This window comes from Strix aluco, chromosome 4 (genome assembly GCF_031877795.1).
Source record: "Strix aluco isolate bStrAlu1 chromosome 4, bStrAlu1.hap1, whole genome shotgun sequence".
NCBI classification, from domain to species: domain Eukaryota; kingdom Metazoa; phylum Chordata; class Aves; order Strigiformes; family Strigidae; genus Strix; species Strix aluco.
This window is the reverse complement of record NC_133934.1, coordinates 10,123,804-10,147,845: the sequence shown is the minus strand read 5'-3', so window position 1 is coordinate 10,147,845 and position 24,042 is coordinate 10,123,804. Positions and strand designations below refer to the sequence as shown.

The 24,042-nt window shown below is 40.3% G+C and overlaps 1 protein-coding gene across 5 annotated transcripts in view; it reads left to right on the top strand.

Moving 5' to 3' along the window:
* Positions 1 to 349: 349 nt before the first annotated feature.
* ZFYVE28 (zinc finger FYVE-type containing 28) overlaps positions 350 to 24,042 on the top strand; it is a 158,400-nt gene continuing 134,707 nt past the window's right edge. For all 5 annotated transcript variants that reach the window (XM_074821963.1, XM_074821962.1, XM_074821960.1 and 2 more), the window contains exon 1: positions 350 to 673. In XM_074821963.1, the coding sequence (XP_074678064.1) occupies positions 635 to 673 (39 nt within the window). In that variant the 5' untranslated portion in view covers positions 350 to 634. The remainder of the gene's footprint in view (positions 674 to 24,042) is intronic.

Genomic DNA, 24,042 nt, shown 5'->3' with positions numbered 1-24,042 from the left:
GCCCTGCGGTCAGGCTGCCACACGCGCAGGTTTGCCGTCCTGGAGCGGGCACGACCGGCGCAGCCCGCGGAGGAGGGTACGAGTCCCGGCATCCACCGGGCCGCGGCGCTCCGCTCCGCTCCGCACCGCACCGCCGGGGGCGGGCCGTGCCGGGGCACGTCGCGTCCCTGCCCGCTTCGCATGTTACGCAAATGAGCAGCCGGGTGGGCGGGGCGAGGCCCTCGGGCCGCCACCCGATTGGTGGCGGGCGCCAGCGGGGAGGGCGAGCGTGGGCCTGGCCTTGCGCGTGCGCCGGGTTGGGGAGCGGGAGGGGGGGGCTGGCGCGCGCTGCCGCCGGCCGCGCGATGGTTCGGGGGCTGTCAGCAGCGCGCGGAGCCCGCGGAGCCGGCGGCCGGTCCCTGCGCTGAGGGCAGCGCGCGCGGCGCCCGCGCTCCGCAGCGGCTGGCGGCCTCTGCCCTGAGGAGGAGGAGGAGGAGGAGCAGCAGCAATAGCGGCGGCGGCGGCGGCGGCGACCCGGCGGAGCCTCCCGGCAAGGGGCAGGGCTCGCCCCGGTCCCCCGAGCGTCGCGGGCGGGGAGCCGGCAACCCCTGTGGCAGCGGCAGGCGGCGGCGGCGGGGTGGCAGCGGCCGCGGTGATGATGAACAGGTTCAGAAAGTGGCTCTACAAACCCAAGGTAAGTTGTGAGGGGCCGCTGGCTCCGGGTGGGCGCCGCTGCCCGGCGGTACCTCCGCTGGCCTCGCCCCGGGGTCACCCTCACCCCGCGGCTGGGAGCGGAGGCGCGGCGGGGGGACGCGGAGCCGGGCGCGCAGCCGCGGCGCTGGCGGCCGTGGGTCGGTTCGCGCTGGTGCCTCCGGCAGCCGCCGCGGAGGTGGCGGGAGGTCGGCGCGGAGCGGGGCTGGCTCCGCCGGCTTTCGGACGGGTCCTGCCGGGCACGGCCCGCGGGGGGGAGGCGGGAGGGGCTGGGCGGTGCGAGGCACCGGAGCGGGCCGGCGGCTCGTCCCGGCGTGCGCGGAGCGGCTGGCCCGCTGCGGGGGGGGAGATGACAAAGCAGAGCGTGTGCCGTGGTGCCGGTTGGACCTGGAGAGAGCACGGCCCGGGGCGGGCGGGGGCTTCTCCCCGGCGCCGGTGTTGCTCCCGGGCGGGTGCTGGCCCCGCGGAGCCTCCGGAGGGGCTGCGGACCTGCCGGCGCGCCCCGCGCTGGGCACCGCAGCGCGGCGGTGGCTCTGCCCGGGTAGTCCTGCCCCGCTGGACGCTCCGCGGCTGTTTTCTGTGCTTTGCGTGTAGCCTGAACGCGGGGAGAGACGGTTCAGGTGCTCCTGTTCGGCTGTTCATGCTATCTGCGTGCACCTGCGAACTTTTTAAGTTAAAAAAATGTTGAATAGTGCTCTGTAGGTGTGTATTTTCTGCCCTTTTCTGCTCGCTTTGAAATTCTTGGAAGTAATCCAAGAATCATAGCTTGCTTTGTAATGAAATTATTTTCTGGCACGAGTTAAATAACAACTGTCTGGAGAGTAATCTTCTCTCACATGTGATGTTCAAAACGCCTATGAAGGGCATTATATCTACAGCATCCTTTTTTTGTCCAGGCATTACAGCAGTCAGTATAGTTACTCACTTTATAAAGTATTTGTTTTAATTTTTGCCCCTGTCTGTCACTGCCACCCTTTTTTTTCTTGATTTTAATTTCAGTAATAGCGTTAAGCCTCATTTTTGTAAACCTTCCATGCGCACAGTCCGGATTACAGCCAGTATGCTCGAGTTTAAAAAAAAAAAAAGCTCCAGGTGATAGTGCAGAATGAAAGTTCAGATTGTTCTGGTGTTATGGATTTTGTACGTAGTCATAAGCGTGGTGAGTACTGTTGAAGAACACATGCTTGTGTGATATTGCTGCTAATAACTGAAAGGAAAATAATTTAGAGATTAAGCAACTGAAAATACAGTAACAAATTACAGGTAGCTGTCAGTAAACTCTGTTATTTATGTTTTACACGAAGGAACAACTAAGAGAAACAGTTAAACAAAAAGAAATATTGGTAACCTTAAATGCAGAAGAAATCATTGTAAATGTAGCTTTTATCACTATTTTTTATCAAAACTAATTAAATTTCATGTTAATTTTCTTGCTAATGGAGATTTCATCTTTTTATGATAAAACTTACTTATTAATATACCGCTCTGTTGTTGTATGCTGTATGTTCAGCATCCAAGGTCTGTATCAAACAGTGTACGCTTATATTGCTGTAGGACTGTTCTGTGGTAAAGGAACTTTCCAAGCCTGTCGCATGACACCGGGCCTCATAAATCAGTAACACCTACTGCTGTTGGTTTAAAACCAGCACCATGTCCTTTTTGTTGTATATTTATATTTTTTGGGGGAATAGTTTTTGTTAGTTTCAGTGGCTTACTACATAATTTTTGTACTTATATTCAGAATGAGCTACTGACAAATTGTAGTAGTGTGGCTTCCTCGATGAAACAAGCATTTTTTCTGATGTGCCTACTGAGTTGGTATGGGTAATATAGTTAAACACACAGAAGTTTGAACAGCATTTTTTTTGGTAGAAAGTAAGGTCACATTTAGAGACTGTAACTTTCCTGGTTATACTACTTGCTTTTCTATTTTGTCAAGGAATCTCTAGGATTCCTTCCTGTATGGTTAGTGGGTTCCACAGTCTATTTTGAAGTGGTTTTGAGTAGAATGTATTTTGAAGATTACTTTTCTGAATATTTATTCTGGTGGGGGCTATCACCACTAGTGACATATGTTGGTTGCTTAGTTATAATCCTCTGTTAGGTACTACGAATGCCAGTTACATTTTATCAGTTCGATTTTGCTACCAGTGATGGGGCATGCTGCTTCTGAAGTATTCCAGATCCTACTATCATGTAATTGGAATTCTGCCTGGCAGCGGATTTTGATGGTACCGGGCATTTGCCCTGCGACTTTGCTTGCTGCTCAGAGATGATTTTGAAGGTGGGGGGATGACATCAGAGTGCAGCAAATTCACAGTACAGCCTGTTCAGAAACCTGAATACATGGTTTAGCTTAATCCCAGGGGAACTATTTCATAATTCTTACTAAAAAACCCCAACCCCCAAATATGTAAATTAATTCAGCTTAATCTTTGTAAATGGGGGCGACAAGGAAATGGAATAGAACAGATATTGCTTAACAGGATGGAATTACGAAACTATCAGGATAATCATCAAGTTACTGTAAGATGCAGGGACCTGCATCTAGGCAGAGCTATTTACTTGGTAACTGCTGCATCTCTGAACATACCAAGGATGGGAGAGAAAATGTGGGTGTAGGAAGTAGAAGGTCTTGACTAATGTCATGAGCGTGTCACGAGAACAGCACGATTTTCCTAAATCCTTGTTCAGTCAGTGCTCTTCCTGTCCAGCCCTATTCTTCAGGTATGCTGATATACCAGATTTTAATAACCCGGATCAAATGCCGATGGCAGAGGTAACCAGAGGATGAAATAAATAGCACTGACATGATCTGTATAGCTGGTAGGAGGCAGACTTTTAGCTGATGTATTCGAGATGGAGCAGAGATGAGATTTTGTTCCAACCTCCTGTGCCACATCGATTGTTATTTAATTTTTCAAATGTGGTCTGTAATATGTGTTTTCCTTTTGGGGACTGCAGATTCAGTGCATTAGAGTTTTGGAGGGGAGGTTGGTGTTTGCTTTTGAACCAGGAGAAAATGCAGAGGAGTGAATTGAAGCAATAGTGTTCTTGAATTGCAGCACACTGGTGGAACAATAGTTACTCTGTTTGACCTCTTCAGGACACTGCAGGCTTCCCAGGCACTGCCACCTTTCTGAGACAAAGGGCGATTCCTTCTAAATCAAAATACTTGTCTGTATGCACAGGTATAATAGAAATATTTCCCGTCACTTCAGGGAATTTCTTATCTTGTACTTTCTGCTGCTGGAGCATTCCACAGGTGTCAGGTCAGAACCTGCTCCCAGGCAGATCTGAGCATCCAGCAAAAATACGGAACTGGACTGGTTTTGCAGAGTTTTGAAATGCTTTTGGTATCTAAAGTATTCAGAATAATTTCTGTGAATGTTGCTGCTTAAATCTAGAGACTAGCTTGAAAAAAGCATGGGTAACTAGCTCACCGGGTAGCTCTTTTGAATTGAGCTCAAGTTTATCGATATTTTAAAAGAACTATTTAGGGTTTGACAGGGGAAAAAGAATTTTGTCTAACAACAACTTCAAGACGTTTTTGATCTGTTTAGCATAACAAACTGAGACACCTTCAGTGCATGTTTATTTTTCATGTCTTTATTTTTTAAAAAATATTGCTCATTTTGTTTACATTTGTGACTCAGAATACGTTTTTACCTGGGGAACAAAAGCCAGGAATATGTTTTTTCATTAGACCTTACCTTCTTTTTTTGATATTTCAGTTGTGCACTCAGTAACCTAACTTTTTTTTTGCTAGTTTATTTTACATAGTAAAAGAATGCGAACTTCTTGCGGTAGATGTTGAAGAATTTGTGATGTTCCTATAATTCACACAAAATTCATAGTCATTGGTAGTAAAGTTACTGCTTTGTGAATGCTTTGTCCCAGTTAAATGATGCTCACAAGACTTGCATAAGCCTGGAGGTTTTGTGTGGTGGTTTTTTTTTTAGCACTCCTCTAAGATTGACCAAGGTACAGCTGTGCCGTTATTGTCCCTTTTAAATAAAAGGCTGCGTAACTCCCATGGAGATGTGAAGATAGGTTTACGGAAATGGCCCCAACTTGCAGCTAGGAGTGAACACTTACTGACAAGTAGGTACTCAGCAGACTTCTTTCACATGCTTCAGAGGCTATGCATCTTCTCCCCCTGGAGTGCTTGGAGATGCTGAGAATTGTGGTTGCTATCTTCCTGGGTGTTTGTTTTGAAATACTTTTCATTGGTTTCTTTTTTAAATCTGATCATTACTTTCTGTAGCTGGGTTAGCAGATACATCTTCAAGACAAGACGTTCTTGCTGCCTGTTAGCATGTTTCTGCAATGGTGCTGTCTAATCAGAAATAACATTTAGGGATACGTGGAATGGCAGGTACTTGGACAAGGCTTGTTTCTGGGTTTGTGCATAGAGCCTTTAACTTTCTTAAGGTCGTCTTACTAAGCTGCACTTTACGAAAGTAAGCCACAGCTAGTAGTAATTGTTGATGATAATAATTGTTAAAGGACTTTGAGCAAAAGATAAGTATGCTAATTTTAAAAAAAGCTTAAAATAAGAGATAGTAAATGGGTATCTTGGAAGAAGACCTCATGTAAGTAAGAGGAAGAGAGCATATCTAGGGGATCCAAAGCAATCCCCTAAAGTAGAAAAGTGAGAGCCAATGACAAAATTAATTGAATAACCTCTAGAAGCTTCTGCATTACTTTGCACAATGAGGAGTGTTTAAAAAAAAAAAAAGTCCTAGGTGAGTGTTGAACATTAAAAGCTGCGCATACGTTAATCTTTCTCAGCAGTATTGTCAGGGTTGCTTAGTGGCAGAGCTGACTCAGAAGTTAAAGATGGGCAAGACAATAGGAAATAGTCAAAGGTGATTTTTTTTTTTTTTTAAATAAGAGAAGAAACATGTTTTTAGAAATTTTAGTAGGAAAAAATTGATTCTAAGTAGAAAAAGAGGAAGGGATCTTTAAAGATTAATAGAAGCTTGAACTTTAGAAGAATAGAAGATAGTAAAAAAACTGTGCAGTCAACTACGTGTTTTAGCATACTGCAAAGAGTGGTTTTAAAGTTGGGCCAGCAGAATGAGATGCAGGAAAAGGGAGAATTATTTTAAGTGGTGTATTCATGGATAGAAATGGCCAGAAATGAAAAAGGACGAAGCTACTGGGGTAGCTAAGCAACTATTGAGACTAGTTTTGGAGGAGAGAATGAAAAAGGAAGAGTGATGTTACAGAATCATAGGTAGGAAGCAGTTAGCATCTTATTTTGGCTATGATTTCCATATCTTAAAAGTGAAACGTTTGCTCTTCACAGAAGAGAACTAGAGCGAGTTCAGTCTTGGGCAAAATGTCTTAGAGAAAACTACTTAAATGAAGAATGAAAGAAAAGGTAAACCCTATTTGTAGCATAAAGCTTCTTTATACTGGTGCCATACAGTAATCAAAGCCTTTGGGCACAGCAGTTCGTGAACAAAACTCGTTAATGTAAGTATGGCATAAAATAACATCTAATGACTTTCAGAGACAGAAGAATGAGGAGTGTTTCTTATTTGGGGAAACAGCAGTTACTGGATTTTTGGAAATCTCTGTTTTCATGATCAGCTTTTTGATCTCAATTATCTGCCTAATTATTCTTGTTACTGTCTGATCAGAGGCTGCAGCTATTGAACCACATTAATCAGTGTTATTGATAACAATCCTGAGGAAGGCAACTTATAAATCATCATACATTATTCAGTTTTAGAGTTTTGCATACTGAATTGCTTTATTTTAGAAGCACCATCTAGTGGTTTGAACACAAGTGTGGAAACTAATTCTTCACTGTTGTATTCTGGCTCTGCAGCTGACTGAAAATAATCACATGCAGTCATATTGTTTTTGAGCCTTGATTTTACCTGTGTCTGAAAAAGGGAAGTAGGTAACTATTGCAGTTGTCTAGTAAGATAATTGCTTAGCTGTTCTTAATTACTCTGGTGTGAGAGAAATACATACACCTTGCAAAATTATTTTTGATGTGGATTACTCTGAGCAAAGTCATAGTATATCAGATCAAAGGTCCATCTAGCCTGGTGTGATGTCTGGTGGTTATCTTTTCCTCTGTGTCCTGTAACAGATGCCTAGGGGAAAAAAGATGAGATGAATAGAAACTGATATTTCCACTGGGCTTTTTTTTTTAAACTTATGGTAGTCTGCAGCATAGGAGTTTGCTGAGCTGCAGATTGTACCCTTATAATTCAATAGTTTACGAACATTTTTCCTTAAAATGTCTAATAATTTTCAATTAATTTATACTTCTTGTCTCCATAATGACTACTGTCTTCTCAGTGCTTAGAGCTGAGTTTCATTCTAGTGTGAGGTAAGCATTTTCTTTATAGGCTTTTCCAAGCCAGCTATTGGTGTGACCTAATGTGTCCCTTGTCCTGTAGACTATCTTCTGTTCTTTCTCTTGGAAACTTGATTTGCATGTTTAGATTCTGTCCCTCTCCTCCCCCCATGTGCTACTTCTTAAAAGAATTTAGAAAAAAATATTTTTTAAACATCACAATGCATTCTTCCTAGTTACTTTAGAAGAATGACAAAAAAAAACCACCAAAAGTTCCCTTTGCGTTGGACCACAGAAGAATATTTTTTCTGAACTAACTGAAAAATAAACAGTGCAAAAACTTTTGACATGCTTCATTTCACTGCTTTAATAGTTACGATGATCTACTTTCCTGGCAGTTGTGCTAGCAACATTCATTTAAAGTAATTCACTAAAACTATTTTTAAATAATGATGTTAAAAATAAATTAATTAAAGCCTGGATATGTTAGTTTGGCTCATGTTTGAAGACTGACCAACCTTAGTGCATGTGAAAGAGCAGGTTTTTCCAGCTTGGTTGTTTTATTGGAGGATGCTGCTGAATTGGAGTCTGTTTTACCTGTTCTCAGCCAAGTCTTTGTTTTCATCTTGAAAGTACAAACTATTCCAACTCTTTATTGTATCTAAAACCACAAGCTGGGGATTGTTAGTATAATGGCCATATGCCCCCTGCTTGCATTCAGGAAGTGAACTGCTGCATTCCCTGCTAGCTGAACTTGTTGAATCCTACAAACTCAACCTATTCCTAAGTCAGCTAAAGCAGAGCACTTATGTCTGATGGATAGCTCAGTGTAATAGAATACGGTTTTCCTTCGAGGCAGTGTCAGCTGCCTGCTGTTCGAAAACAAGTGAGTGACAAAAGTTGTAATGCAATGTTTAGAGGTCTAGATTTAGGATATCGGGAAGAGTTAATTTTGGGGGAAGACAGAATGTTTGGACCGCTTAAAGATACAGCCTTCCTCTCTTGGTATACCTTGCTGCTATAACTGGAAGGTCTTGCTCTTATTTATTTATTTTGATGATGTGGGTCAGACTTACTATATCCTGTCTTTGTATTTCTGTTCTACCCTGCAGGCTGTAGGATTTTCCTTCTTGTCTCCCCAGTAGTCAGTGACTTCTTTGCATTGCTTCCTCAGGCCTCTAGCCTGGCAATTCTTCTTGATCTTTCTGATCCCATCAATGGTGGTTCTTACTCTGCTCTACATTCACCACCCTTTCCTCCATGTAGTATTACTGCTTTTGATCCTGTTTAGGAATAAGATGCCCTGAAAAGCTGATTGTCAGAAACTGAGTTATGAAAGGAAATAGGATTCTGCTGTGAGGCTATGGAAGTGCGTAACAATCTACAGCAAGGGTAGTTGACCTCTGGGAGCGTCATGTAGGGACTGCCTCTACTTTGCTTTGTCTTTGGAAGCCATGAGCTCATTTTTACTTTTTTCTTGCAGGGCCTTTGCTCATACTTGATAGTCATTCAGAATGAATAACGTAAGAGTGAGCATCTTGTCAGTTCCATGTACACTGTGCTGGGTGGATGAATGAAAGGAAGGCAAATGGGGAAAAGGACAGGTGAAGAAGGTAGGGTGGATGAAAATGCTTGGCATAAAAATGTAAGAAAAATAGTTTGAGGGAGGAAAAAGAGAGGGTTGCTCTCCTACTCTTTCAGAATGCCTGCTCTTAATTTTCAAATGGGACACAGGTTAATTTAAATTGGGGTGATGTTTATGCTGGAATGTGTTAATTCCTGCCATCGACTGGCACTTTGATCTCTGGAATTATAGGTGGTTGAAGCTAAACGAACCGGATGCTCAGGGTGTTCTGCATTTCTGCTTTGCATTCTTCTAATTCTCACCTTCCTTTGTAAACCTTTTAATGTAGGAAATGTTTCCTGACTTTCTGAAGTTCATCAGATACTCAAAAACCCAGTTTATTCAGGTTATTGTTTCCGGCCATGAAGGAGCTGAGCATGAATGGGGTATTACATGCTTGTCTACAAGTGGCTTTTTGGATGTTTGTCATCTAGGAATTTCTTTTAGGAATGGTATGGGCTCTCATATCAGTGCCTCTTTCTCTAATTCTCCTTCTGTAAGCACCAAACTCTTGGCAGAAATTTCACCTTGCTGTCTTAGTCCAGTTGCTGGAGTTTGTGTGCTCCTACCATACAAATGAGAACATATTGGCATGCTTCCTATACAACCCTCCAAATCCTCTCAAAGCACTGTCTGCTTTTACTTTATTTTCAAGATTCATTCATGTGAGTGCCTGCACTGCTGAGCATTTTATTTAATGTTTTTTTTAAAGCTGGACCAGTATACCTGATCCAGTTGACAGCCTTACGAAAATATCTTGATGCAATTGAAATTATGTCATTTTTTGGTGCAAGATGGATGGAAGCCCTTGTAGAATAAGGAAGAATAATATTATTCTAATATTATTGAGTAGGAAAAAATGTAAAGGGCTGTCAAACAAATGTCATCTTGAACCCATGATTTATTTTACGTTGTATTTTAAGGAATCTTGCAGGTCCTCACTGAGGCATAAGAGATGAAGTGGAAATGGTAATTAGGTCTTTCTGTGTCCCTTGGTAATGACTGGTTCATCCTTGAACATGGTAGTTGTGTGGTTACATGAGTGTAGATCCTGTAAGGACATGTGATACCATGGGTGGAATGTATTGCATTCTTGCAAGTGTACTCATAGGCTCCGTTGGGTGCTTGTAAAGAGGTATTAGAAGGTTTTGCATTGGTTGTTTTTGATATGTGTGCTTCTGGTGGCAAGTCTGGCCAGATCTGGAGATCTGTTTTAAAGACTATAGATAGCAGTGGATTCTTTTAAGGAATGATTCTCCTGTGCACCTCATAGTTATCTTATAATTTTTGTGTAAAATTGAGTATAGGAATGTAATGTCATGATCAGCAGCAAATCATTGGAACAGGGCAGGTTATTTGATGTGCCTTACATTTAAAAGTGTTTATTGTTTACTGACAGGTGTTCACTGGTGTAATTGTTAATTTGGCTAATATTTTCTTTATGTTGCAGTGATGATTGAGCATTTTCTTCAAAATGGATGTGTTCCTGTTGGAGAATCTGGTTTCAGATATCGTGGGGGTGTTTAGGAGGTATTTTATGGAAGGGTGTTTTTTGTAGTTTTACTGTATTTTGATAGTTTTTTGCTAGTTGTTTTGTCTAAGCAGTTGATTGAGTATATTTGAGGACAAAAAATTATATCCAGAGAAAATGTCCTCAGTTTCAATAAAACTGTTTTTTGATTTTGTGGGGTTTTGTTTATGTGGAGTTTTTTGTTGTCATTGGGGTGGTTTTTGTTACTTTTTTTTGTCCAGTTATTTTAATAGGTATATTTTCTCAGTTAATTGGCCACAGTATTTCCTTTGACAGTTTCTTTAAGAAAGCCTTAGCCTTATCTATTTTTCAGTTGATTTCTTCTTTTCCTGTTGAACTTTGAGAGTTACTATTTGGTGCTTTCATAGTAGACAGTGCTCTGTATAGTTGATAACAAGAAACCAGTAAGTTCATGTTAAAATAACTCATAACTCTGAATTTAAAAGTATTTTTACATATGGAACTGGGATGCAACTTTTAAAAGAATGAATGCATCTTTAAAAAGCCATGACATGGTTTTGCGGTATAAAAAGATTAAAAGAATTTTTTGCTCTAAATTAGAAATGTTCTGTTAATTTATTGATGTAATATGTGTATATCAATCTATATGTACACATATATTTACACACAGATACATAATCTACTGCTCTGATGTTAACAAATAAATGTAGGTGAATTGAAGGTGCCTAGCTGCTTTTATTTCCTACCTGAAACAAAGAGGTAGTCCATTATTTAAATTCAGTTGGCTTGATCAGTGCTTAATAAGCTTCATAATAATACTTCATGAGTGCTCCTGAAGAGTTAATCAGTGACAGCCTTTCTCCTGGAAACATTAGTTTTAATCTAAGAAAGCTAAGCACAATTTTTGCTTAAGTCCAGAGTCATTTATTATCAGTCAGGTCAAGCAATAAAATGCTATGAGGTTGGTTCCAGCTCTTTTTATAGTTATTTCTCTGTCTATATATATCTCTGAGTGTGCCTGTGTGTTGTGTGTGGTCCAGAACTTGTATATCATCTGTGCATCTTTCAAATACAAATAGTCATTCTTCTTAGCTTTCAAATGGGGGACTGAGCCATGAAGGTGAGATAAGGTTATTCAGTGCCCTTAAATGTAAGCCAGTAGCCAAGACAAGCTTAATTTGGGGGTTTTGTAACCATTTTTTCTCCTTTTCCCCTTCTTCCTGCCCACTACTTTATATGAGATTGTTTTTCCTTTTAAGTTACCCTGCAATAACATTTTACAGCTGAAGCAGTGGACCAGATTGTATGTACTTTGCTATTCAAAGATTGAAGAACAACTTACTGTTGCCATATGTTAAGATTCACTGTCCAACTCTTGCTTACAAATGACAGCATATGGGAGATAGGTAATGGTGATTTTCAACTGTTAATTAGTCATGTTGAAACCAATGCCTCACTATGCCTCCAGTGAGTTCTGTCTGTCTTTCTCATCTCCCCCTTGTGGTAAAATCACTGTTGTATGTTGACATGCAAAGCTTCTGGGGAGGGGGGGAATGTTTCTACTGAAATGCTTCTGTAACTTGGTGGGTGGGGCATGTCTTCCAAGTCGACAGCTGTCCATGAGTCCTAAGTGCAAAGTACAGAAAATCCATTTCATTGAGGGGGGATATTTTGCTTACAGGATGTTATGTTTTGTTTGGTTTAGGTAAAATAAAGTTGATGTGCTAAATGCTGCATAATAAAATAGGAATTAGAAATCTCTCTTAAATGCTGACATCTATGATGTATCCAGGTTTTAGAGTGTTGGATAAAAGTTTTATCAGTAATGACTAAACCTTTGAACCTGTTTGCGGCAAACTTGTCTGGTAGAACATGAGTCTTTTATAGTTACTCCGTATCACAACTCTGGTTACTTAACTCTGTTATTATATACTGTTTATGACTCCCTTCTTTTACTGCTTGTTAGGCAACTTTTCTATCATGATGACCTATATCTCCTGTAAAGTATTATAAGATATGGTCAAATGTATTAGTGCAGTAGCGATTCCTTCAGAGCAAAGGGAGATGTATTTCCTTTTCTCCAGTGTTCACAATATATGACTCCTATCAAGAATCTTTGTGTGTTCTGCTTGCGGATTTTACGACAACCAAGACAGTGCAGAAACGTTGCTGGTGCTTCAAAATATGGCCAAGTGCTCCTGTCTTAATTCCCCACTGTTAGTGTTGGAAGGTATGTGGCTGTGTTTTGCAGTGGATCAGCTTTTTAATATAAACTTACTTGCTTTGTTTATATAATTTTGCAGTTAGTTATCAGCTTAATTGTGGAGAGGGGCAGCACTAACTCCTCTTTTGGTGGCAGCATGGTACCTTGTACCAACTATGGAGTTGTATCTTCAGTGCTTGTGTCTTATGTTGCATTCATAATATAAATGAAACCCTAATCCAAATTGCACATATTCTATTACTCTTTCTTATGTATGAAAGATGTGAATTCCTGTAATGCAGAGAGCAGTCTGAAACCCAGGTCAAGTCAAGTGGGACTAAGAGTTGGACTTCTAATTCAGTTTTTACTGTAAAACAGGTTCACCCAAAGTTATTTTTAGGTGACATTAAGCTGCGGACTTTTTATATAAAATGTTAATGCTAGTAATCTTGCAGTGACAAAGGCACAGATATCACTTGCTGGAAGTGAAACTCTGTAGAAGTAGTGAGGCAAGGCAGTGAGCTATGAAAGGGCAGGCTTTTCACATTCTTGAACTACTTGATGCTTAGAGCAAGCTGTCCTTTCCAAAAAGGATTGTGAAGGTACTAAAGTATTTGGTTAACGCTTCATTGTGTGTTTGGCGTATCTGTTCGGTTTCAAGTTCAATACATGAATTGTCAAACCTAGAATTTGCTAATTTGGGGCTTGAAGCCAGTAAAGTGAAGGATCAGCTAATTATGCTATTTCAACGTTTAAAAAAAATTAATTTCAAGGTCTTTAAAAGCTTTTCCTCTATTTAATTTTCATCAGCTGGCTCAGAATTAATATATTTAAATGGCAGTATTGTCAGACAATGTAACATTTTTCACTGTGCTTAACTGGAATGAGATTGAAAAAAAAAAAAAAAAAAAACTGTAAGAAAGGGGAGAAGTAAAAATTCTTGTTAAATTTAATTTTAGCCAAAAGAAGGTGTTGGTTTTTTGTCTGAACTTTGCTTCCTTGAAAGCTAGAAAATAAAACTTCTGCAGTGTTAAATACAAAAGTAAGATCTGGGATACCCAAGTAGAGATACTTTTATTTTGTGAATTCCTGCCCCTCAAGAGTAAAACACTGTCTGCACAAGCCACTGCATTCTGTGCTGAGGGCGCTTTATAGTGGTGTTGACTCCTCACAAAAAGAGCTAAAAGCTTTGTGGTTTTTGAGGAGTTACTCTTAAAGCAACAGAAGTTTCTTCTAGGGAGGTTATTTGCTTAAGCAACTTGAGAGCAATATGGCTGATGGTATGTGTTTCCATGTCTATGTGCCTGCTTTCCCCACTCCACAGTCCATGTGGAGCAATTAGGTATTTCATATCTTAGGTGCAAGAAAAAGGCAATGTTATGGAGAAGTGCTGCCTTCCTAGATGTTATTCCCACTCAGAACACCTTCTGTTGGTGAGAGGAAAAGAATTTCATTCGTATCACTTTCTCCCTGGATAAAACAAGATGTTAGGGGAAATGTCATCTTAATCTGTCTTAAATTTTTTTTCAAATTCTGATTACTTCTGAAAAACCAATGAGTGATTTGCTGTGGAATGTGGGGATTTAATAGAAACTGTCTATAAGCAGTGTTGGAGCACCCTCTGCAGCCTCATAATAATATTTAAATGAGCTTTGTACATTTCTGGTGATAGATTAGTGGTATGAATATCCAAAAAGGAAAATTAAGTATCCAGGTGCTTTATACTGCTCTCCAGGCCCATCAGAGTACAATGGTAGATCATTAGGGAAAATAATTAATTAGCATGTTATAGACCTTCTGTGTCTATTATCCTACTGCACCTCTCCTGCATAGAAAACTCTCAGCAAGTGCTGTAGGTTCAGTGCAGTTCAGGCTGAAAAGTAAAGAAAAGCATGTCCAATGGGAATTGGGTGACAATTAGTTCTGTATGATGGGCAAATAATGCTAGTTAATAAACTGGGGAGAAAAGCTTAATATGTCCCCTGTTGAACTGCCAGTTTACTGCCTTATGATGACAAGTTTCCAAGATTTGGTCACCTGTGAGTCATTTAAGAGCTCCATGTTCAGCAACAGACTAATCACTGGTGCCGTGCTGGGACATAGATTCGGGTCAGGTTGACAAAGCATGGGGCCTAGTGTACTTCCAAGGCTATGGGCTTTTTGCATACATATGGGTTTCTTCTAATCTGCTGTTGAACAGCATGACCTTCCCTAATTTGTGAGCCATACTAGATTGCAGAATGGTGTGTTCTAAGGTGTTCGAGACCGCACAACTGAGCCATGGACATCTTGCGATTTGTTTTCATAGGTGAATACTGTTCTTAACATACAACAGTAACTTTTTTTTCTATAATGTCTTATTAAATCAATGACACTGTATATACCAGGATCATGTCAAGCCTTCTTTGTGTTTCTTCAGTATCTTTAAATGATCAGAATACTGTAATGATAACTAATGAAGCACATGGGAATTTTCTCTACTGTGTCTGTGTAGAATTGCCTGGCTTTGGGTGATACTATAATATCATAGCTTTTGGTAGATGAATTTACAACTGTGCAAAAAATCACAGAATTGTAGAAAGGATGAGATTGGAAGGGACCAGTGGAGATGGTCTAGTCCATCCCAGTTTCTCAGGACCATGTCTAGTCAGGTTGTGAATGCCTCCAAGGATGGAGACTCCACAACCCCTCTGGGCAACCTGTGCTCCATCACCCTTACAGTGAAAAAGTGTTTCCTGTATTTCAATTTGTATCTACTACCTCTTGCTCTCACTGGATATCACTAAGGTAAGTCTGTCTCAGTCTTCTTTCCACCCTCCCATCAGATATTTATACACATTCATAAGATCAACTCTGAGCATTCTCTTCTCCAGGCTGAAACAGTCGCAGCTCTGTCCCTGTATGACAAATGTTCCAGGGCATGAATCTTTGTGGCCCTTTGTTGGACTCTGTCCAGTATGTTCATGCCTGTCTTGTACTGGGAAGTCCAGAACTGGACCCAGCACTTCAGATGTATCACCAGTGCTGACTGGAAAGGATCACCTCCCTCGACCCACTGGCAACTGTCTACATAATGCACCCCTGGATGCTCTTGGCTGCCTCTGCTACAACGGCTCATTTCTGTCCTGTTCTTCAAATGTGGCAAAAAATGGTTTACACCATTTCTTTGGACAATCTATTGCTTTTCTTTCATAATTAATTCCCTTTCAACTCTCAACACCAATAATTTTTTTTCCCTGCAAATTAATCTTGTTTATTCCTCTCTTAATCCCAAAGAGACATGGAAAAAACTCTATTAACTTTTTCTTTACTGGAATGGCAGTATTTGTGGTTTTTTGTTTTGTGTGCTTTTGGGGTTTTTTCCCACCTCCCTGTCCTAAATGAGCTCTCTTGTTAAAAAAAATACTTTTATAGGCTGTGTTGTTTGAAACCTCCTATTGTTGTTTCTTTCCTGCTCCTTCTCTAGTTTGGGATGTAGTTCTTCCATAAAGCTTGATAGGCAGGGCTTCAACTAAGACCGCAAGAGTTGTAGTATGGACTAGAATGCACATCTCTGGTAGTTTACATGTTATCATATTTTTATTGGTGTTATGACATTTGGTCGATGACATGTTGTAATTAGCTGATCTGTCTTTGCATTCCTCACTCATTAGAACCTGGTCTTCATGAGTACTTTCCACTTTGCAATTTTGTAGATATCATCCTGTTGTTTTTCAGATCATGTATGTTAATACAGTGAACTTGATAAGATGACACAGTTGACCCAGTCATACAGTGTGCAGTGACCATTTCTCACCCTCTGCCTCGGCCCCACTGCTTCCCCAGCTTTGACTTTGGCATTTGTTGGCGCCCTTGCTGAGCTGACTCAGCGAGAAGAAAGCGGTTCAGAGATGTGTAAGGAGACCTGAACTCTGACCTCTTTCCACACTCCTTCCTGCCCCTTGGAAAACTTTTTTGTTGTCTTTGGTTGTTGTTTTTTTTTTTTTCCCCTCCAGATTGGCTGATTAAATCAGTTTGACAGTGAAAGGCCAGATGAGCTGTAGTCTCTTTCAAGAACTGAATAGGAGCCAGCCAGGTATGCAGGAATGGGGGAGGAGGATTCAGAGTAATGGATTACTCTTTTGGCTAGAGCAAGTCATTTAAGTTCATCACTGAAATTGAGTCAGTTTATTCAAATGTAAATTATTTTCCTGCTCTTCAAATCATTTCTCATGCCTTAATCTAATTGACATATAAATGGACTATATCCACACTTCATCTTTTAAAACTGTATAGAAATGGGCCCATGGCAGCACTTGAAACATGCCCAGATTTGAACAGCAAATAGTGTATACTTTAAATTTCCCCAAGAAGTTAAATCTCTTTATCTCAGGGCAACTTTATCTAGACTGTGTTCCTTCAGTTTGCTAGTAAGAATGCCACATGAGACAGGGTGAAGAGGTGGTTCTGCTGTCTTCACTAGACTAGTCTTGTGGTAGAAGGGAGTTGACCGGACTTCTGTCCTTAATGGAAGAAAATAATGTCGGTAGTTTATGAACTTATTGTCCTTTACAAGCTTACATATTTATGCATAATTGTATTTTACCCTGTATCTTTCTAAGCTTCTCTGAATCCTCCTTGCTTCTTCATCTCAGTAAAACAGATTTTTTTGGTTCTCCTAGTGTTCTCTACTCTTCTGTGAGGTGGTCATTGGCTCATTCCTTAGGTATTGAAGGGAAATCTTATTTGATACTCCTTATATGAATGATACTTAGTTTTAAACACTTTATTTCATAGATAGGTGCTTATTTCAGTACCAGAAATGCACCTTTTTTAGGACTTCAAGTTTCTTGTTAGAGGTAACTTGTTAGTACTCTTCCATTGTAATACTGGAGAAATTAACTTTTCCAAGCCTATGGATTCATGAACTTCTTATAAAGCACAATTAAAGCCTTCGCCTTCTTCCATATTGAATGAGATTCCCTCAGGCCAAAGCAGAAGCCAATCGAAGATCTGAGAGATACCCTAATTACACATGAAGTAACCAAAGCTATTGAATGAGGCAGTAAAATGAATGTATTTTCTTTTTCTTTTCAGAAATGTCAGAAAATAAGAAGGCCAATTATGGTTTGTTTTTTTTCAGATCCTTTATTGAGGAAGGACAGGTTTTGACAGATAGCTTTTTATATTCAGTGGCTGATACTTGATTATTGGACCATACACCTTGCAAAAGTGTTGATTCTGTTTCATTCTAAATCTTCTTGCCAGGCTTATGCGTGGGTGTATGGTGTGGGTTTGTGGGTTTTGGTGGGGTTTTTTATGATCAACATGAGGAATCATCAGTTTTGGTGGGGGAAATTCTGGGAAAATAGCTTTTTTTACTCAGAAGCTTTGACTGTGGATACTCTGAATATAGCTGCATTTACTGATTTAGTTTGTGGTCTACTTTGGCTTCTAAAATATCTTTTTGCAGCATCCAGGGGTTTTCTTTTCATGAGAAGTTGCATAGGCTTTAGGCTATTTTTAGAAAAGTTTGTAATGAGAAAGTTTTCCCTGCAGAGAAAGTTATGGCTTGTTTTCGGTAATGAAAGTAACCTACGTCCAGAGTGGAGCTATTTATTCTTATGAATTATTGCAGTAGAGGCTTCCAGAAGGTACCTATAAGTTGATGAAGAAGGAATACAAGAATTCAGCCTTTTTGTAGGTAGTTCCTTAAGAGAGATTTGCATGTGAAGAGAGCCTAGGACAGAGTTGCTGCTGCCTCTGCCAGTCTTGTGTTTAATGTCTGTGTGCTACTGCCATAGAGCACACCTTGAACAGCCTTATTTTCTGAAAACTGTAGAGCTTTAGAACAAAACTATATTGACTTTTTCTGTCTTTTCCATTTGCAAACAGTCTGAGAATAGGTGCAATTATGTAGGCTTCACAAGAGTTGCAGGGAGGAAGAAATATTGCCTCCTTTTCCTAAGGGAAGAGGTATTGCAAAGCTATTCAAAGGCTAACTTTAGCCTAGTGAAGCTAGTCTGCTTCCCACATCAAGGAAGTGAAAGACACTTCTGTGGGAGACAGTCTGTAGCATCTGTAGTTAGTTTTTAGTGTGACTTGCCATCTAGAAGAGCTCTTCTCTCCTGTTCTCTCTGCTGACTCCTAAGCAGGGCAAGTCACGTTCCTGCAAGTCTAGGTTCTGTGAATACTCCTCTTGGAATTCCTGAAGTGAGCCGAGGAGTCTGCTCTCAGCATTTGAAGTAGTATTATTTTCTTCATAAGAAGTACTTTTGGGTTTTGCACGTAAAATAATTATTTTACTGAAGATTTTAGAGATGTTGGAGAATGGAAATGAATAATAGCAATTTGTATATGCTATATAGGATTCCTCCAGTTTCTGACCTTTCCTAAAGTCAGTCTTGTGTAAGAAAAAATTCAAATAAGTCTGAAAGACACTGGAGGACAATCACAATGCTCATCATGTTATGTTACTGTTTTTTTCCTGTCACTTTGTCCTTTTATATCATGAAACCAGTGTCAGCTACCCTGAATTTTTGTTTTAAAGGTATTATGGCTTCTGAGAATAAAATTAAAAGACTTGTTAGAGCTTTTTAAGTAAGACTTGCCACAACTTGGTTTATGTTTAGCTGCTTTCATAGAGCTTTTGTAAATGTAATTTTTGTTGGTAATTGCTGCTAATGGTAGCAACTGTCTCGAGGTGAAATCCAATTTCAGAAAATTCACACTTTTTTATGGCTTATTTTGTTTGAGGACTGGAAAATAATGCATCTATTTTAAGGTAACTTACTGGTTTAGTTGGATTGTTGGAAGAAAATAACTTTCCAGGATTGGAATGTTGTTATTTTAAACATAACATGATATATTTTGGCATTTAATTTTGCAGGTATTAGGTATAATTTTGTCATGTCAGCCGAGAAAGGATCGTTATCTTTGTTTTGTGTCTCTATACATTGCTTCTCACCTGAACTGCAGAATGGATGAGGTTGGAAGGGAGTTCTGGAGGTCATCTTGTTCATGCTCCCCTGCTCAAATGGGGCCATCCAGAACCACTTGCCCAGGACTGTGTCCAGACAGCTTTTGGATATCTCAAGGATGGAGACTCCACAACCTCTCTGGGCAACTTGTGCCAGTGCTCGATCACACTCATGGTAAAAAAGTGTTTCCTGATGTTCAGAGGGAACCTCCTGTGTTTGTTTGTGCCCATTGCCTCTGGGCCTTTCACTGGGCAGCACTGGAAAGAGCCTGTTTCTGTCATCTTTGCACACTCTCATCAGATATTTATATACATTGATAAGATCCCCCGCTGAGTCTTCTCCAGGCTGAACTGACCCAGCTCTGTGACTTTCTTAATAGGAGAGATGCTCCAGTCCCTTCATTATCTTCATGGCCATTTGCTGGACTGTCTCCAGTCTGTCCATGTCTCTCTTGTACTGGGAAGCCCACAACTGGGTACAGCGCTCCAGGGGTGGCCTCACCAGTGCTGGCAACACTTTGTCTAAGGCAGCTCAGGCTACCATTAGCCTTCTTTGCCCTTACAGCTCAGGCTACCATTAGCCTTCTTTGCCACAAGGGCACACTGCTGGCTTATGTTCAACTTGTCCACCAGGACCCCCAGGTCCTTTTCTGCCAAGCTTTCTAGCTGCTTTTCTGCTTTCAGGCTGCTATAACCCCAGCATATATTTGTGCATGGGGTTGTTCTTTCCCATGGTGCAGGACTTTGCACTTCTTTTTAAGCTTCATGAGGTTCCTTTCAGCCCATCTCCAGGCTGTTGAGGTGGTCCTGGGTAGCAGCATGTCCTTCTGGCATATCAGCCACTCCTTGCAGTTTTGTCTTATCAGCAGACTTACTGAGTCTGCCCATCATCCAGATCATTAATGAAGATGTTTAAACAAGACTGGACCCAGTATTGACCCCTGGAATACATCTCTAGTTACTGACCTTCAACTAGACTGTGCTACTGATCACCCTCTGGGCCCAGCTGCTCAGCCAATTTTCAGTCCACCTCACAGTCTGCTCACCCATGCAGCTTATTTATGAGGATCTTATGGGAGACAGCGTCAAAGGTCTTACTGAAGGCCAGGTTAGTTTCCACTTGTTGATCAGGCCAGTCATTTCATTGCAGGAGTTTATCAGGTTGGTCAAGCTTGACTTCCCCTTGGTGAACCTGTGGTGATTTTCCTGGTGTTTGTATTCCTGGAAATGCTTTCCAGGACTAGCTGCTCCATCATAAAATGAAAAACATTTGTGACAGATTCTTCTTAATACCAGGAACTAGCCAAAATAACTTCTTTGTGAAAGATAGTTAGGGTTTTCAGGCCCCATTCAGCATGCTCTTGATTGTCATCTCCCAGAGCTCTCAGCAGAAGAAAGGGATGATTTTAGTATGGTTTACATATAGCTTGAATGTTGAGTTGGTGTGGGTTAAAGTAGTTATGAGGATTTTGATGGGCTGCTTCTGGAGTTTGTAACCATCAATATCTTAATTTCCATTGCTTGAGTTGATTTGGCTAAAGCTAGCAAGGGTCTACCAATACATTACATTCACCCTTTTGATCATTGTCACGTAAAAGGCACATTTAGATATAGCTAGCTCAAGACTGCCTAATTTAGGCCTTTTCCTAAAAACAAAGTAACCCGAAGTTGTCTTGATTTCAGTATTTTACGGTACTTGGCATTCATGTATTTAACTTGTATACCTTGAGGTAATCACCTTGGGGAATAACTGAAATTACGCAAAGTGGCTAGATTAGCCCATGTTGTATCTCCACTCTCTTGTTAATCTGAACATCAGCAATGTTTGAGTTTTAACTGGTATTTTTAGTAGCTTTTTCTAAAGAGTTGGTGAACTGAAGCAAAAGGTCTTACGAGAATGGAACCCAAAGCTTGGGTTACAGCTTGAATTAACAGTATGGTAAAGTAGAGCTCTCAATTTGTCACAGGAAAAAGGCAGAAGATTGCCTCTTAGATCTGAATTAATCTGATTAGAGTACTAATCCCAAATTTGAATATTTATGGGTGTTGCTTCACTTTGTCTTTTCCCTTCAATAAATTTAGGGTAAAATGTAGTTATGTTTTTTGCTTTAGGGATGTTTATCTACATTGTTCACGAGTTTAATTTTCTCCTGAACTGCTTTAAAATAGTCAGATCACCCCTTCTTAATAAATTCGATTTCTTTAGGAATCATGGCCTATTCCTCTCTTTCAACAAGACTAGATTTGCCCTAGTTTAGCACTAGATTAGCACTAAATTGTGCTAAATGATTGAAAAATAAGTATTTATTTTCAGAGTGATATTTATTATTCAGAGTGATATCCTGGTCCTCTTCCAAGTCAAAGGGAACTCTCTCATTTACTTCACTGGTGGTAAAACTTCATACCCAGCTTTTGGAAGTTATTATCTGGGCTAAGACTTTCAGACAGATTTTTTTTTTTATTTTTTTCCTGACTAAGCTTTTTACAGTGTGACTAGGAAAAGATCATTAATAGAACATAATGTTTGGAAATGTAGTCACAGTGGTAATAACTTGTTTTCCTGTATTTGGGCATAAGCATGTCTAACTAGTGTTTTCTTTCTTCATTAAAAGTAAAATAATAAAACCCAAATTTGTGTGTGTTTGTGGTTTAACCCCAGCTAGCAATTAAGCACCATGCAGCTGCTCATTCACTCCCCCACCTCAGTGGGATGGGGGAGAGAGTCAGAAAAAAAAATTGAAGCTTATGGGTTGAGATAAAGGCAGTTTAATAGGACAGAAAAGGAAGAGAAAATACTAATAATAGTAGAACAGACAAAACAAGTGATGCATGATACAATTGCTCACCACCAATCCTGGCCAGCTCCCCTCAGTTTATATACAGGGCATGACACCATACGGTATGGAATAGCTCTTTGGCTTGTTCGGGTCAGCCATCCCAGCTGTTCACCCGCAGCCTCTGCTGGCAGGGCAGTATGAGAAGCTGTAAAGTCCTTGGTTTAGGATAAACACTGCTTAGCAACAACTAAAACATCAGTGTGTTATCAACGTTATTCTCACCCTAAGTCCAAAACACACCACTATACCAGCTACTAGGAAGAAAATTAACTTTATTCCAGCTGAAACCAGGACAGTGTGATCTACCTGCCCTGTGACTGAGCTTTCAGTAGCCTTTCTGTCTCTTATGTGACATCCCTCATGCAGTTACAGGAGATGTTGGTGCAGCCAGTTGAAGTATTTTGCAATTTAGCAATTTCATAGCATCAGCTAGCATTGTGATGTGCAGAAACAGATTCTCCAAACTGTGGCAGTGAGGTTGAACAGCTTAAGTTATTCTCAGAGGTGTTTTCTAATAACTGACCATGTAAATCTCCTTAGGTAATTAGCCTTCAGTATAGTAATTAATTTATAAAATCACTTAGTACATAAACTGAATGCACATCTGAAGTGGAGGCTACTCTGTGTGTGTTGACAACTGGACATGAAATACTTCTGAAAGAGTTCAGCAAGTAACAACACTTTTAATTAAGTATGCTGTTTCCTTGCTATCTGTAGTATGTAGTTGCTAGCTGAAAACCACTGTTGCTCATCAACAGTTGTCTGAACAACTTTCTCTACAAAGAACTTCCATAACTTTTAAAACTAGAACATTTGAATGTCTAACAACAGTTTACTTAAATTTACATGTTCTGCATCTTAATATATACAGAGCAAAAATGCTTTCTAGCTGCAGTATGTCGATTTTTAACATGAATTTTTGGTTATCAGAATTAGTGAAAGAAGCTGTGTACATCCAAACGTATATAACCCTTTAGTACAAGGGAACTAGGTAACTTTTGAAAACAGCTGAAAATGTCACCTTAAACTACTGTTTCCAATCTTACGATTTAGCATTTTAAGCACAGATTTTAGCAGGCCTTAGGAATGCATCTTAATACAAATAGAGTACAAAAGGTAGAAACTAAAATGTTGCTTTAATGTTTTAACAGAAGTCTTATCATAGAATTTTAACACAATAACATCACTGAAAATCAGTCAAATGTGTTTGGTGGGTGGGTTTTTGTTGTTTTGTTTGAAATGTTTCCAGCAACTTTTGAGAAATGAATCTCTGCGTGAAGCTGTTTTCGTGTGGAATTAGGACAGGTAGCAAAGACTGCAGGGAAGTAGATAGAGGGGTTTTTGTTTTTTTTTATTTGGCCTCTCAGGCTTTACCAGGTTTGGGGTATTTCTTGTTATTTGTTTTAATACTATTCGTTCCCAGCTATAGAAGTGTCTGTGAGTGATAACTGAATAAGCAGCATAACCTATCAAATGACAGTGCTTACTGCTTTGCTTAAACAGTTCACGAAAGAGTTAGGTAAATTAAGTTTCATAAATGTTTAAACTTATGACGAAACTGGTTTCTACTAATCTCTCTTGGAATTCTTCTTTCTCTTTGAAAAGTTTAGCTGAGCAGCAGATGGAGATAAAGAGTACTCATAAAGATAAATTTTGCCTTTTTTGCTAGTTTTTTTTCTGTCTAAGCAGCACACACTTTTATAGCTGGTTAGGATCAAAGACATGGTACATGTGCAGTGTAAAAGGCCAGCTGTTGGCAAGGTAAGTCTATGTAGAGTGCATTTTTTTCTCATCCTGCAGGATGTTTTTTATAGTGAAATTAAAGAAACCAAAACATCAACATCCCCTGCTCTTAAGTCCTTCAATTGCAATCCCTTTTCTCCCTTACTGTTTTCCTTTGGAGAAATAAATTTGAA